Genomic DNA, 15437 nt, shown 5'->3' with positions numbered 1-15437 from the left:
CACCGTGGTGGGGCCAGCCTAGCGCTAGCAAAGCTCGCTCCGGAAGACCAAAGCTCTGCTTCTCGCCCTTTTTAGGGGTCACCTTTTCTTGGCTAAGCCCTTTTTGGCCACGCTTTGCACGGCCGCTTTGCACAAGGAGGGAGGAGGCTGAGTTACCTGCCGCAGAGCCCACCCAAACAAAGGGGGGGGGGTGCGGGTGGACCCCGCTCCCTCCACCCCTGGTGGGATCCGTGGGGACACGCTATGGACCCAGCCGAAGCTGGAGTTCTCCAAACCTGAATATTTTGCGCCCTCTCCTGGGTCCAGGCGGAGGTGGCTGTGCCCGGTCATCCGGCCCCCCGCTCTCTTTTCCTTTGTTTGGGAAGAGCCCCTTGCCGTTGCCCTCCGTCCCCCCACCCCATCCCCTTTCCGGGCGCTCTCCCGACCAATTCCCGCTCCGTTTTTCTTTCCGGATCCAAACGGCGACTTCACTTCAGATGCCTTCACAGCAACTGCCGTTTTCGGGCGAAGCCGTTTCGCGTTTGGAGAGCCCGTCACGGCTCACCCGCACCCTTTCCCCAGCCCCGCTCCCCAAGGAGCACGTCGAGAGGGAGCAACGCCAGCCGGCCCGGGCTTGCTGGTTGTATTTTAACGGGCAAAAGGCAGCCGCGTACGAAGGCCGTCGCGAGGCCGGGCCAGGCCGGAGGTTTCCGCAGCAAGTCTCCGTCCCGTCTCGTCTGCCCCGTGGCCGGGGCTGGCATCGCCGGCGGTAGCCGACGGAGCCCATCCTTATCCCGCCACCTTCCCGTCCCTCCCGGACACCGGTCCGGGCCGTTATCGCTGCTCCCGGCCATGCCCGCGGTCGGGCAGCTCGTCATTCCCCTGAGCGTGAAAACACCCGGCTGTTTTCCCACGCAGAGAGCTGCGGTGACAGTGCAGGGGGCGGCAGAGTGATAGAAACACCCTCTCTGCGCATGTATACCTATATATACTATATACCCACCTACATGCCCTATATAATGTCAATAAGGTAGAACGGCCTATATATAGGAGATATATATATAGGATAGAGAATATCCCTGATGCATAGTCTGTGCTGCGCTGCAAACCTTCCTCTGATCAGACGCGGCCGTTGTTGTATAGAGCCGCTGCACCAACCGCACAAATACGTCTGTATCTGGGGGCAGACGTGCATATAAATATATATGTAGTGTGTGTATATGTATATGTCTATATGTTTGTGTGTGTATTATACATCTATGTGTGTATTTAAGTGTGTATATATATTTGTGCACACACACACACACATGCACACATACACGCTGTTATACACATATATATTTGGCAGGGACCGGGGCTTGTGCTTGGACCCTGTTCCGTTGAGCATCAGGACGAGCGCTTTCGGTTCAGGAATGTCACCCTTCCAGAGCTCCCTCCCGCCGCGACCAGAGCTACTGGGCTCCTGGTCCAAGGAAGGCAGGTTTTTTCCCAGAGAAAACACGATCCTTTCCTTCATTTTAATACGACGGGAGATATTTCGCCCAAAAGAATAGTAACTCCCGAGAAAGACCCAGGCAGGTGACAGCGCTCTTGGCCTGTGCCCGATGCAGCCCGTGGCCGTCGTTCACGTGGGAACCAAGACATCGGGGTCCCGCCTGGGTCCCAAACTGGTCTGGTCCCGTTCTGGGGACTGCGGGGATCAGGCTATCCCAGTATTACCCCAAACGGTGCCTTGTCCCGAGCCGGCGAGCCCGAGGGCTCCCCATCGACACCTCCCCGCTGCCCTCCCGTCACCTCCGCCTGCCCGACAGCGGCTGGGCTGAGCGACGCCAGCGCGGTGACCCGGTGAGTCCTGGGAGGTGGCCGAGACCATCTGTCCGTCGCCGAGGCTCAGCCCCTGTGAGACAGCCTGCGTCTCCGGTGACGGAAAACTCTTTCTGCAGCAAAACACTTTGGGCCAAAAGGTCCGTGAGCAGGGAATGCCCCGTGCCGGGCTCACCCCGGCCTGTCCTCCATCCCACTGATGGCATTGGCACACGGACGGAGAAGCCCTCCCTGCGGCTCCTGTGCCGCCCGTTTGCTTCACCTGCTATTTCCAGAGCCCGGTTCTTCATGTGGCAGATGGGGAAACTGAGGCAGAGGAGATGCCAGCAAGCGCTGAAAGCTCAGGAGATGTTACCCTCCTCACCCTGAACAGAGGACCACCATCTCCGGCCTCCAGCTGATGCCACCTCAGCTCCACCAGTGGTAGCTCAAAGCCAAGACTGCTCCGTCTCCGGCCCTGGCGCTGCCTTCGCCGCGGCCAGCTCCTTGCCCAGCTACAAGCCGTAGGTCACGCAGCGGTCGTGCCTCCACTTGGAGCTCACCTTGTCAAGGAGGTAGCGGGTGCTCTCCCGAAACTTGCGCTGGGTGAAGTAGAAGAGAATAGGGTCCAGGACGCTGTTCATGCTGGCAAAGGGCCGCGTGCACTTGTAGGCGATGGCGAAGGCCTGCAGGGCCGGGCAGGGCAGGCTGGGTGAGGAGCGGACGATCAGGTAGATAGTCTTGGTGAGGTGGAAGGGGAAGAAGCTGACAGAGAAGACGATGACCACAATGATGATCATGCGGATGGCCTTGTCCTTCTTCTTGCGCACGGCCAAGCCGATGAGCTCGTCCTTCTGGCACAGGATCCTGGTCATGCTGCAGTAGCAGGCCAGGATGGCCACGAAGGGGAGCAGAAAGCCGGTGACGGTCAGCGTGATGCCATAGGGGAAATAGCTGGCGGAGCGGTCTGGGGGGCTCAGGTCGTAGCACACGGTGCGGTTCCTCTGCGTGCCCGTGGAGGCAAAGATGAAGGTGGGCAAGCACTGGGCGATGACCAGGAGCCACACCACCATGCACACCAACCATGTGAGCTTCTTGCCCTTCTTCTTGTGCCAGGAGGCCAAGGGGTGGCAGATGCCCAGGTACCGCTGGATGCTGATGCAGGTGAGGAAGAGGATGCTGCTGTGCAGGTTGGTGTAGAACTGGAAGCGGACGAATTTGCAGGTGAAATCCCCGAAGGGCCAGTAGTCCTTCTGGGTGTAGTTGTAGATGAGGAGCGGCAGGGAACACACGTAGAGCAGGTCGGCCGTGGCCAGGTTCAGCATGTAGATCATGGTGCGGGTGAGCGCCTTGCGGGACAGCCAGATCTGCCCGATGACGACGGCATTGAGGGGCAGCCCGATCATGAACACCGCCGAGTAGACCAGGGGCAGCAGGACCTGCTTGAACTCCTCGTGGAAGGTGCACGAGTTCCTGGTGCTCCCGGCCGTGAAGTTCTCCATGGTCTCAGCCCCACCGCTGGGGCCTTCTCCACCTGCCTGGCTGGTCGGCAGCGCCTGCGAGTGACAACCCACAGCAGCCCTGGTTAAAGGTGGGTTGTGCACCACGCATGGGCCTGAGGCCACATTGACCCTCCTGGGCTAAACCCAACCTCTGCCCCGTGGTGAGCACCATCCCACCACCCCAGCCTTCCCCATCGCCTTGCTCAGCTCAGCTCTGCCAGATCGCGCCCTGGAAACACCCCTTTTCCCCACCGATTTAAGCTAGCGGGGGGACGGGAGGGGGCTCCGTCTGTGGGGCTGGAAGCCACGGTGGTGGCACCACCTGGGGAGCTCGCAGCCTGCCGCAACGTTTGCACAACCATCCCGATCCCAGAGCTGCCCCGGAGGAAATTGTGGCCGGTAGCATGGCCGCAGGGTTGCCTCCGCTTCTGCAGGGGGTGCCAAAACCCTACGGACGCGCCAGCCGTCCCCGGCTAGGCTGAGCACCGGCGCGCTCAGCCCACGTCCGGGTTGGTCTCTTCTGCAGCCGAGCCCGGGGAAGATGGGCGAGAGGAGAGCAAGGGGTCGGGGGCAGAAGCGACACCGAGGGCCGGAGGCTGTGAAAGCAGTCGTCTGCCACCCCGCCGCTGCCCTCCTGCCTGGCCCTGGTCACCTCACTTAGCCTCCGGCTCGGGCTGACTTTGCCCAGCACCCAGGGGTGCTGAGCACCTGGGGAAGCCGAGATGGGTGAAAGCAGCTCAGGCACCCGCGAGAGCGTCCTCGGCAGCGGTGGGCACAGCCGATTCTCCTTCCTCTCTCGATTCCTCCCTGCCACCCTCCGCCCGGGGACCTGTCTGCCGGCTCGGGGGACGGAGGAAGTGCCAGGCCGAGGCCACGCGGCCGGGCCAGGTGGCTGCAGCCCCCCCAACCCAACCTGGAGGGCTGTGATGCCCCTCTCTGGCTGCGTGGCCCCGAGGGGAAACTGAGGCAGGGTTGGGGGGGGGGGCTCCAAGCTCCGGCCAGGCGCGCGGGGCAGCGGGCACGGCGACACGGTGGGGCGCGAGGCCGGGGAAACCCAGTGAGCCCGTGCCACGTGGGGACCCTGGTGTGGGGCGGTCGGGATTTGCCAGGTCTGCACCCCCTTGCACCCCCCTGAGGCCCCTGCACCCTACTGACCCCCCTCACACCCCACAGAGCCCCCTGCACCCCCCCCAAACCCTATGGAGACCCCTGCATCCCCTGAGCCCCCTGCACCCCCCTGAGCCCCCTACACCCCATTGAGCTCCCCTGCATCCCCCTGTATCCTACTGAGCCCCCTGAACCCCACTGACTCCCCTTGCACCCCCCCAAGCCCCCTTGCACCCCACTGAGCCCCTGCACCCCACTGAGTGCCCCTGCACCCCTCTGAGCCCCCTGCTCTCCTGAGCCCCCTGCATCCCCCCTGAGTCCTCTGCACCCTAGTGAGCTCCCTGAACCCCCCTGAGCCCCCTTGCATCCTTCCTGAGCCCTCCTGCACCCCCCTGAGCCCCCCTGCATCCCCCTGAGCCCCCTGCACCCCAGTGAGCCCCCTGAACCCCCCTGCACCCCTCTGAGCCCCCTGCACCCCAGTGAGCCCCCTGAACCCCCCTGCATCCCCCTGAGCCCCCCTGCATCCCCCTGAGCCCCCTGCACCCCTCTGAGCCCCCTGCACCCCCCTGCACCCCTCTGAGTCCCCTGCACCCCAGTGAGTCCCAGCACCCTCCTGAGCCCCCTGCACCCTCTGAGCCACCTGTACCCCACTGAATCCCAGCACTCTCCTGCACCTTTCCGAGGCCCCCAGCACCCTGTGCCCCCAGCACCCTCCTAAACCCCTTGCACCCTACTGTGCCCCTCTGCACCCCATGAGCCTCTTGCACCCTACTGGGGCTCCCAGTGCCCCCCTGTGCCGCCAGCACCCTCTCTGGCCTCCCTGCACCCTACTGAGCCCCCAGCACCCTCCTAAGCCTCCCTGCACCCGCTGTGCCTCTGCACCCACTGTCACCCCAGCTCAGGCCAGTCCCGGAGCCAGCGACTGCCCCAGAGGGCTGGGAACTGCCCCGTCCCTGGACCCCCAGGCTGCCTCCATCCCACCCGCACAGCACCCATCCTGCCCTCCGCTGCCAGCACCCACAGGTGCCCCTGCCATCCCACGGGTGCTCACGGGATCGCTGCTGGAAAGCCGAGGTGAAGCAGGGTCACCCCCCCTGGCTGGGGGACACAGGTGCTGGGGACCCACCGGGCGGCCCCGCTCCCGGCACGACTGCGGCCACGGGCGCTGCACGCTGCCCCTTGAGCAACGCTTCCCTTTTCCTTCCCGACAGCCCCGAAACGGGGAACAGAAACCCCAGAATGGGATGGGGGGGGCCAGTGGCGTGGCGATGGGCCAACTGCTGCGGGTGCACCCCCCGGCACACGTGTGCCTGCACGGACACGGGAGCCCACGTGTGTACACCCCCAGCTCACATGCATGCACATGCCTGCACACGGATGCATAGACATGCACACCCCCAACTCACACGCACGCACACGCACGCACAAGGACCCACAGACATGCACATCCCCAACTCACACGCACGCACACGTGTGTACACAGACGCACAGACATGCACCCGCCCAGCTGACACGCATGCACATGAATGCACACGGACGCACACACATGCACACCCCCAACACACACGCACGCACACGCACGCACAAGGACCCACAGACATGCACATCCCCAACTCACACGCATGCACATGCATGCACACGGATGCACAGACATGCACACCCCAACACACATCCATGCACACACATTCACACGGATGCACATGCATGCACACCCCAACTAACACGCATGCACATTCATGCACATAGACCCACAGACATGCCCACCCCAACACACACGCGTGCACACGTGTGCCCACCCCAACACACACTCATGTACACGCATGCAACAGACCTGCAGACATGCACACGCCAACTCACACACACGCACATCGACCCACAGACATGCCCAGCGGAAAACACACGGATGCACATGCGTGCACACAGACCAACACACATGCACACAGACCCACACTCATGCACACAGACCCACACTCATGCACACCCCCAACACACATGCGTGCACACAGACCCACACACACGCACACAGACCCACACACATGCACACCCCCAACACACATGCGTGCGCACAGACCCACACACATGCACACAGACCCACACACATGCACACCCCCAACACACATGCGTGCGCACAGACCCACACACACGCACACAGACCCACACACATGCACACCCCCAACACACACGTGTGCACACAGACCCACACACATGCACACAGACCCACACACATGCACACCCCCAACACACATGCGTGCACACAGACCCACACACACGCACACAGACCCACACACATGCACACTCCCAACACACATGCGTGCACACAGACCCACACACACGCACACAGACCCACACACATGCACACTCCCAACACACACGTGTGCACACAGACCCACACACATGCACACAGACCCACACACATGCACACCCCCAACACACATGCATGCACACGTGTTCCCACCCCCAACACACTCATGCACATGCATGCGACAGACCTGCAGACATGCACACGCCAACTCACACACACGCACATCGACCCACAGACATGCCCAGAGGAGAACACACGGATGCACACGCGTGCACACAGACCAACACACATACACACAGACCCACACTCATGCACACAGACCCACACGCAGGCACACGCGTGCACAGATCCTCCCACGCACATCCCTACACACACGCATGCACAAGCACCCCCCCCAAGCGCACACCCATGCACACGCGTGCACGCGGACCCACACACATGCACACACCCCCAACGCCCACACATGCGCACAGACGCACAAGCCTGCACACAGACCCACCGCCACGCACTCACCCCCCCCCGCCAAAAACCCCCACGCGTGCACCCGCATGCCCATGGCCTGGCTGCGTGATGTGCCGCCGGCGGTGCTGGGCCGGCAGCACCCACGGGTGCCCAGCCAGGTCGCGGGGCTGGGGTAGGGCTGGCAGCAAAAGCGGCAGGACCGGAACGGCCGGCTGGCCGGGGGACGGGGTATGGGGGGGGGACGGGGGGGGTGTCAGGGCCGGCCGATGCGCATGCAGACCCGGCCGGCCTCGAATGGCTTGTTCCCCCCCCCCCCACCAAAAAAAAAATAAACGCCCCTCCGTTTGCCCCGGTGCCACCCCTCAAGGGACGTGCCCAAGGGAAGGTGTCCAAGGCGGAGCGATGCTGCTCGGTTCCGGGCTCCCTCCCGAGCGGGGCGGCAATGAGAGCAGCCAAAAATCAGCAAAAACCACTGGGGGGACCCAAAACGGCCAGATCTCGCCTCGAGCAGCGGATCCCCAGCTGTGCAATCTACCCGCCCGGCTTTTGAACCCGCTGGCCAACTTTAGGCTGGATTTCATAGCGGGGCTAGAAAGGCGGAGGAATAAACCCTGCCAGGCCCCGGAAAAGCTGCCGGCAGGGAGTGGAGAGGCGCGTTGCAACCGCGGCCCGAGCACAGCCTTGCTATCAGCCCCCAGAGACTCCACCCGGCGCCCTCGCGTCCCACCGTCTCCCGTAAATCTTCCTCCCGTTTCCATCCCGAACCGCACGACGGGGTCTCGGGGTCTCGTCCCTATCGCCCCCACGGTCCCCCCCCCTCCCTCCCCCGACCAACCCCGGCCGCTCGGCTCTAGCGCTGCCCCGCGGGAACGAGAGGCAAAATATTCCCACGCTCCCGGGTCCTGGCACCCGGCCCCGCGCTCGGGCTTTGCCCAGGGCTCGCGGGCTGCGAAAAGGCCCTGAAAACCTGCCTCATCGCAGGGATGCCAGAAACAGCCTCGTTTGCCTCCCCGGATTAATTGCAAAAGCCAAAAGGTCGAGGCCAAGCAGAGAAATGTGGTTGCGCCGAGCAGCGGCTGGAGCCCACCTGGCAGCGCTGGGTGCAAAAAAAAGGGTCAAAACCGCCCGGAAAGCCGGGTCGGCTTTTAATAGACATTTAAAGTCATGATTTTTTCTTAGCCCAGCCGCCACTTCTCACCTCCAGCGTCCAAATACAGGAGCCGATCATCACGAGCTTCGCTTTACTGGGTCAAACGGAGCTTGTTAAGTTGTATCCGTTTCGCTCCGTCTTTGTTTTGAAATCAGGTCTTTGCTTTTAAATCACGTTTTTAAACGTGGCCAAGGCCATATCTCTGCCACTGCTGCCCAGGCAAGGGGTGGGGGCAATACCGCTGCTGGAAACCGAGCAGCGCTGGAGGATGGGCTGGGACCCAAAATAAGGATCTCGGCAAACCGCCCGTGTCGTCCCGGTGCCCTCCTCGTTGCTCAAAAAAGCCCCGGAGAGGAGCTGTGGATGAGGGATGTCTTCCTCCCTCAGAGCCTTCCTCCCTCAACACCCGACGCCGTCTCCCTCCTGTGGACAATTCAGTTGCCCTCGCGGGGTGGGGGGGGGGGAAACAAAAACGGGAAAAAAAGTCTCTTTGGGAGTGAAATCGCAGGGCCCAAAAGCATCCGAAGCGGCTGAGCGCAACGGGCCGAGTTCTCATTTTCGGCGGAGGTGGAAGTGAAAGTGCCAGGTCAGCAGATTTCCCCTCCAAAAATGGGCCAGCCGGGTGGGCTACTCCCGCGCCCATCCTCCCCCCTCCAACCGCCTCCACCGCCGCCTACCGAAACCGCAGCTTTCCTCCGAAGCCGAGGCTCCCGGCGGACCCCCCCCCGGCCCCAGCACCGAGAGCATCACGCCGGTGAGAGGGCAGAGGCAGAGAGCGGGGGAGCTTCCCACGGGTCGGAGCAGCAGCCGGCTCTCGCCCGACGCCTTTTCCCTATTGCACGGACGGAGCGGACCGGCTGCGCCAGCCCTGGGCCCCGCGTTTCCTTCCCTCCGGGAAGAAGTTGCAGGGGAAAAAGCCAGTGCTGCCATGGCATCGGCGGCTTCCTTGGTACCCGGTCCGAAAGGCGTTTTGGTGGGGGGAGAGGGAAGGCAGAGCCTCGTGCGACCCCGTCTCATTGCGCAGAGGAAATTTGCCCAAAAAAAAAAAAAAAAAGACAAAAAAAAGGGAAATCATCACCCTGCCATGAGATGCTCTCAAAAAATCCTTCCACAAATTTCTGCCTTAAAAACTGCCCGGGACTCAACCTGCCCTGAAACCCCGTCCGTACCGCATGGGAACGCGCCGGGGCACTGGGGCAGGGATTAGCTAGGCAGTTCGGGAAAGGCGATCGGAGAAGGGTGGTGGTGGTGGTGGGGGGGGGAAACTATAGCTTGGGGCTGCCCGGAGAGCCAGACTTTCTGGTCTGACCAAGAATCCAGCCCCAACCTCACCCGTCTGCTTTGTTTTGTGGGTAATAGAAACTCAGGCGTCCGGGAGCCTCGGAGCGGGAGGATTACGGCCCGGGGAGGTGCCTTGCCCGAAACGGAGATGGTGGGAAGGGGAAGGGGCTTTTGAGTTCGCCTAGGTACCAGATCCCCGAATCGCCCGGCTAAGGCCGCTGGCGATCCTGGCTCATCTCGGCCCGGTGCAGGAGGCTCCCGGCCGCCCCGCGAGGAGCCCGGCGCTCCCGCGGTCACCTCGCGCTTCCTTCCTGCGGGGCTGGCAGACGGGAAAGGCAGGAGTCAGTCCTGTAACGAGCTGTCCCAGCCTCTGCTGGGAATTGGCCGGCTTTGCACGGGAAGCGGCGGCCGGGAGAGCTCTTCCCCCCCCAACCCTGGCGCTGTGCTCGCTGCCGGTAGGAGCTTTCCAGGCTGGGGAATACACACGGAGGTACAAACACCTATACACCCATATGCACACGTATAAAACCGTACATATATACAAACACGCACATACCCGTAATCACAGACACACCGTATCTTCCCCCACGTGCGGACACACGTGCATATGCATAAGTTTACAAGTATATATACCTATATAAAGTAAATATAAATATATATACACACCTCTCTAGCCACATATATACACCCCCATATATATACACCTCTGCACATATATATACAAATATATATATGTCTCACAGATATGCAAACGCACACAAACAGGTATATAAATATATGCATACCCCTCTATACTTATAAATGTACAAATATATATATATACACACCTCTATACACACATGTATGCACACACACACACACACACACACACACATTATATATATATATATCCCCAGGCAGACACGCACATGCACAGCCATATGTGCACACACATACACACTCCTCCATATAATGTTTAATATGCACATGCTCTGATACGCACATATATACACGTGTGCGCACACACACACACACACACACACACACACACACACACACACACACACACACACACACACACACACACCCTGCCCACCACGGGCTGCCCAGAGCCCCAGAGCCCCTGCTAGGCGCTGTACACGTCTACAACCCGCCGGATCCCGGCACCCTCCGACACAGGGCAGCCCGGGGCTGGACCCCAGGCTCCCGGCACACGCGGCGGGGAGACACCGTGAGAAAGCAGGTCCCTAGAGCCGATTTTGGGCTTTTTTTGGAGCTTTGGAGCGTGCGACGGCGCGCTTCGGCACGGGGTTATTCCCAATCACGGCAAGCCAGGAGAGACCCCCAGCCCACTCCTCTGGGGAAAGACACTCACGGCCAGGCTGGGGCTGAGCATCCCCCGGGCATCCCCGACCCTGCCGATTCCCCGCAGGAGTCCCGAGATCCCCAAGGTGGGAGAAGCCCCTCCGGGGAGCAGAGGGAAAGGGACAGAGCCCCAAACACCCACCGTGCTCCCCGGGGTGCCCAGCACCCCATGCTGCTCCTCATCACGCACCCCTGGCCGGGCCCTGAGCCAGCCGAGCGGATGCTGGTGTCACCCCAAAGCCCAACCGAAGCACCGCAGCCCCGCGGGACCCAGTCCGGTTGGGTTCAATCTGGACCGGTTCTCTCTGGACTGGTCCGATTCAGTCCGATGCGATTCGCTTTGCTCTGGACCGGTTCGGTTCGATCTGCTCCGGTTCGCACCGATCCCACCCCATCTACTTTGGCTCAACCCAACCCGCCTCAGCTCCCTCTTGCACCGCTTCGGCCCCATCCCATCCGGTTCGGTGTGACCCGCTCTGCTTTGCCCCAACCCCCAAATTTGACCCAGCCTGGTCTGCTCCACTCCTGTCCACTTCGGTCCTACCCTGCCGTACCCGGCACTTACCGGCAGCAGGATGCACCGGGCTCGCAGCGGTGCCCGGCGTCGCGGGGCCGCCCCGGTCCTACCGGCCTCCCGGCTCCGCCCCGGTCCGGCCCCGACCCGCCCCGGTCCGGCCCCGACCCGCCCCGGTCCGGCCCCGGCACCTGCGGGTGGAGAACGGGGAAGGGTCTGCAACAGCTGGATTGGGGGGGGGGCACAGCTGGAGGGGGAGCTGTAGCAGCTGAATGACGGGGAGGGGCAGCCTGCAACAGCTGGATCTCTGGGGGGGTGCAACAGCTGGCTTGATGGGGAGGGGTCTCTAACAGCTGGATTGGATGAGGTGGTAGCAGCTGGGTTGGACGGTGGTGGTACAAACAGCTGGAATGCAGTAGTGCATGCAAGCAGCTGGGGTGCTGCAAGAGTGAATATTTAGGGGTCCGGAGTCCCCCTGGGTGCAAACAACAGCAGGGAAGGCGGCAGGGAAGGTGCCACGTGCAAACAGCTGGAATGAATGGGGAGAGCCTCTCCCCTATGGCGAACAGCTGGAGGGGACCGGACGGGGTCTTGCTGAGTGGCAAACAGCTGGATTGTGTGGGGCTAGGGTGCTCCCTAAAGGCAAAAAGGAGTTTTGGGGTGGGGGCTCAATGCACCTCAATAGCCAGGCAAACAGCTGGCAAACAGCTGGATTGCTGCAGATACAGGACTCCACAGCTGGGAGGGCTCATGAACCTGTGAGAAACCGGACTGAACACGGAGCTGCAAACAGCTGGATTTTGGGGCAGGGTCTCCCTGTGGCAGCGAGCAGCCGGCTTGCGGTGAGGGGCTGGTCCAGGCAGTGCGAGAACGGCTTGCATTTCGAGCAGGGAGAGCAGCGACAGAGTCGATGCCTTCGGTACTTATTAACAAGGTAATAAAAGCCCGGGCGCTTCCTGCGCACGGCTATTAAAATGCAATAAAGAAAGGCGTCCGGGGAACACGCCGGGTATGAAAGGGCCGATGCATAAACAGCCCAGGGATGCCGATGCCGTGCGGGACCGCGGGCTCAGTGCTAGGCCTAGTTTTCCCTTTGAAATTATTCTCCTCCAGCCTTTTTCAGCCGGATCACATGCGGTCCGCAATTGCCAGTGATCCCACTGGAGGAGCAGGGGAGAGGGAGACGCCTGCCAGCAGCACCCGGGTGCTCCCTGGCATCGTCTCGTCGCGCCGGCCAACGAGGGTGAGCTGGAGGAGCCCAGACCCGGCTGCATCCCAGGGCTGCTCATCCAGCTGCCGAGGGGTTTTGGGCAGGAGGAGCCAGGCCTGGCTGCTGGGAAGGTGGAGTGAGCTGGGTGAGTGCTCAGCTCGAGCTTGGCCTGCGTTGCCCAGAGATGCTGCAGCCAGGCTGCATGCTCCTGCTGCCTCAAAAGGACAACACAGGCTTTCATCCCTCCGGGCTGGAGCTCGCAGCCAAGCCAAGCGGTGGGACTGTAGGGGTGCTGGGCGCTGGCAGGAGCGGCCCTGAATATTTGCATCCACAGTCAGGCTGGAGCCATCCCTCTCTTCCTTGGGTTTCCTGGGCGCCCTGGGCTGGGCTGAGGATGACTCTGTGCCCTGGTGAAATTCCCAGCTCTGTCAGCTGCCCCAGGGAACCGGAAATTGGGTGAAAAAAAGCTGTCTGGCCCCAGAGCAGAGCAGAAAACGCCCTGTGCAAACAAGCACAACTGCCTCCAGCGGGAGCCCAGGGCGCTCCTCGGCATTGCGGCAAGCCTGCTGGGGGATGGGGCGATGTGGGCGGAAATGCGGCTGAGAACGGACACAACTCACTCCTGTGATGAGCTGCCAGGGAGCGCTGCTGTCCTGTCCCCAGGGCTGCCCTCCATCATCGGGGACAAGCCCTGCCTGGCCGAGGGAGAGCCAACGTGTCCCCCCCTCCCCACCTCCTTGCTCTGCAGGTGCCCTTGCAGGTGCCCAAGGTGACCGTGTCATGCCCAGCTGTCCCGCCGTGGGGATACTGTAAATAGTGCGAGAAATGTTAAAAAAAAGTGCCGCCGTGGCTGCCTGCCAGCCCTGAACACCTTCGCTGTGCGCGGCGGCAGGTCCCGCCAGGTGCACGACAGCTGGGCAGCGGCGCGTCGAGCCCAGCCCGGCGCTATCTGGAATAAACCAGAGCTGAGACGACGGCTTAGGGGCTGAGTAGGGCTCTGAGAAGCAAAACCAGAGGCAGTCGAGGGCAAGAAAGACTTTCTGACCCTGGTTTTAAGCTGCCTGAGGAGACGAGCAGTTTGCAGACTGCATGCCCGCTGCAAAGGCCATTTTTTTGCCTAGAAAAGTTTCTGGCTTTCATTATATCAAAGCAGATGTTGGGTCTTATGGCAGCAACCTGTAAAATGCTCCAGCTTTTGGGAATTTCCTGTTGTTTCCTGCTTCCTTTGAAGCCGTCCAGGTCATGGGTGGCTGTTTTGACCGAATGTGGTTGTTGCAAGAAAGCCAGTGACATCTGGAAGTGAATCAAATGGGGGCTTAGTCCTTTCCCCACCGACTCCTTCCCTTTCATTATACGATAATTTCCACGGGTCTTTTGGCAGCACAGGCAGCGCTTGGGACGTTCAAAAGAAATTTCCTCTCGGAGATGTCATTCATAATTACAGATGGGCAAGGCGCAGAGCTTTGAACCCCATCCAAGCCCTTCTCGCAGCTCCACGTGGCTCGTCTCTGCGTTTGCCGGTGTGTTTGCTTTCCGAGAGGCTCTGAGCCACAGCGGTTCCACGTGGGCCACGGAGCGAGATGCCGCTCAGCTTTTCTCTTCCAGCTTTGGATGGGCCTAACCTTTCACTTTGCATCTCTCCGGCGGGGATCCTGAGTGAGCCACGCTGAGGTTAAGGCATGGCTGCTCCAATTGGCTCCCCAACAGCAAATCTTCTCCGGAGAGGTCTAACCCTGAGGTGGCCAGTGCCACATCCATGCCACCGTGGCATGTAGCCTGTGAACCTACAGCTGGAGATGGGGTACAGCATGTGGTGATGGGGCTTTTTGGGATCTTCCCTTTGGGACCTTTCCCTGGGATCATTTTCTCTTCCTTCTCCTCTGCCTCCACTGACTGCCAGCATTTTGGGGCTACCTGTGTTGTAGCTGGAGAAATGGGATCTTCAGGCACGGCATCCAGGCGCCATCATTTTTATACCCTGTTTTGCCCTTTGCAGGAGGGCAACGGAGCTCCTCGGAGAAAACGCTTGGGCAAAGTTAACAACCGCAGCCCTGCGTTTTCCTGCTCTCATGAATTGAATTAACCCCTGGCCTGGCAGCTGTGGCTGAATTTGGCCTCTCGAGACATTTTGGCTGACTGTTTTGTGCTCTTCCGGTTAGATGTTCCCAGTAATCGCATTACGGCTGGTGGCAGGTGACCTTGCTGGCAGCCATCTGCTTTCCGTGCCCTGGGCTGGATGTGGCTCTGCACCCCTCTCAGGTGGTTGCACCTTGCCATGAGGTTTTTATGCTCTTCCCAGCAGGTCGGCAGGACAGCGCGGATGGAGAAATGTGGGCCTTGCTGCCGGGGGGAGCCCAAAATGACCCAGTGAACATCCAGAGTCGGTGAAGGAGGTTGCCCTGAGGACAAGGTGATGGGCAGTGACTTTTTGGAGTCTCCCCCCAGGACTGGACCTCCTGGGGATCCTGCAGCCTCCGCACCTTGCCTTGGACTCCTCCATGCTAAGGTGGAAGATTCAGTAGAAACAGCTAATGATTAGGTGACATTTGATTTCACCTTCCTCGTTTTAACCATCTACCAGCAAATTCTTCCCCATGCAGCACAGATGAGAGGTTTGCTGCTACACCCTCACTAGACTTGGTCAAAGCAGCGAATTTCTGGCTTGCTCCCCCAATGCAAACGTTGGCACCAAATAGATAAACTTGTAGCAACTAATCAAATAAATGTAAAAGCCTTTCTAGCAGAAATACCAAAGGAACAACTTTCTTTGGCAAGAATGAAAT

At 60.9% G+C, this 15437-nt stretch overlaps 1 protein-coding gene across 4 annotated transcripts; it reads right to left on the bottom strand.

Annotated features, from left to right (window-relative positions):
• Nucleotides 1-1302: 1302 nt before the first annotated feature.
• Nucleotides 1303-11624, bottom strand: P2RY6 (pyrimidinergic receptor P2Y6). Of its 4 annotated transcripts, none has more exons than XM_009669490.2 (2): nt 11496-11624; nt 1303-3338 (listed from the first exon to the last, which is right to left on the bottom strand). In XM_009669490.2, the coding sequence occupies exon 2, from the start codon at nt 3282-3284 to the stop codon at nt 2298-2300; it is 987 nt and encodes a 328-aa protein (XP_009667785.1). In that variant the 5' UTR covers nt 3285-3338; nt 11496-11624; the 3' UTR covers nt 1303-2297. The 4 variants fall into 4 exon arrangements, with proteins under 4 accessions (XP_009667785.1, XP_009667784.1, XP_009667786.1 ...); XM_009669489.2 differs by lacking the exon at nt 11496-11624 and adding an exon at nt 8354-10254; XM_009669491.2 differs by lacking the exon at nt 11496-11624 and adding an exon at nt 5443-5598.
• Between the last annotated feature and the right edge of the window lie 3813 nt (nt 11625-15437).

Source organism: Struthio camelus, chromosome 1, assembly GCF_040807025.1.
Source record: "Struthio camelus isolate bStrCam1 chromosome 1, bStrCam1.hap1, whole genome shotgun sequence".
NCBI classification, from domain to species: Eukaryota; Metazoa; Chordata; class Aves; order Struthioniformes; family Struthionidae; genus Struthio; species Struthio camelus.
Note: the sequence above shows the minus strand (reverse complement) of the source record. Positions and strands in the feature narration are given on the sequence as shown.

Excerpts from the sequence above, each read along its gene's own strand:
- P2RY6 (XM_009669489.2), bottom strand. The coding sequence starts at position 8,383 with ATGATCGGCTCCTGTATTTGGACGCTGGAG. Across the intron at positions 3,339-8,353 it reads CCTGTATTTGGACGCTGGAG|GCGCTGCCGACCAGCCAGGC; the intron begins GTGAGAAGTGGC and ends TGTCACTCGCAG.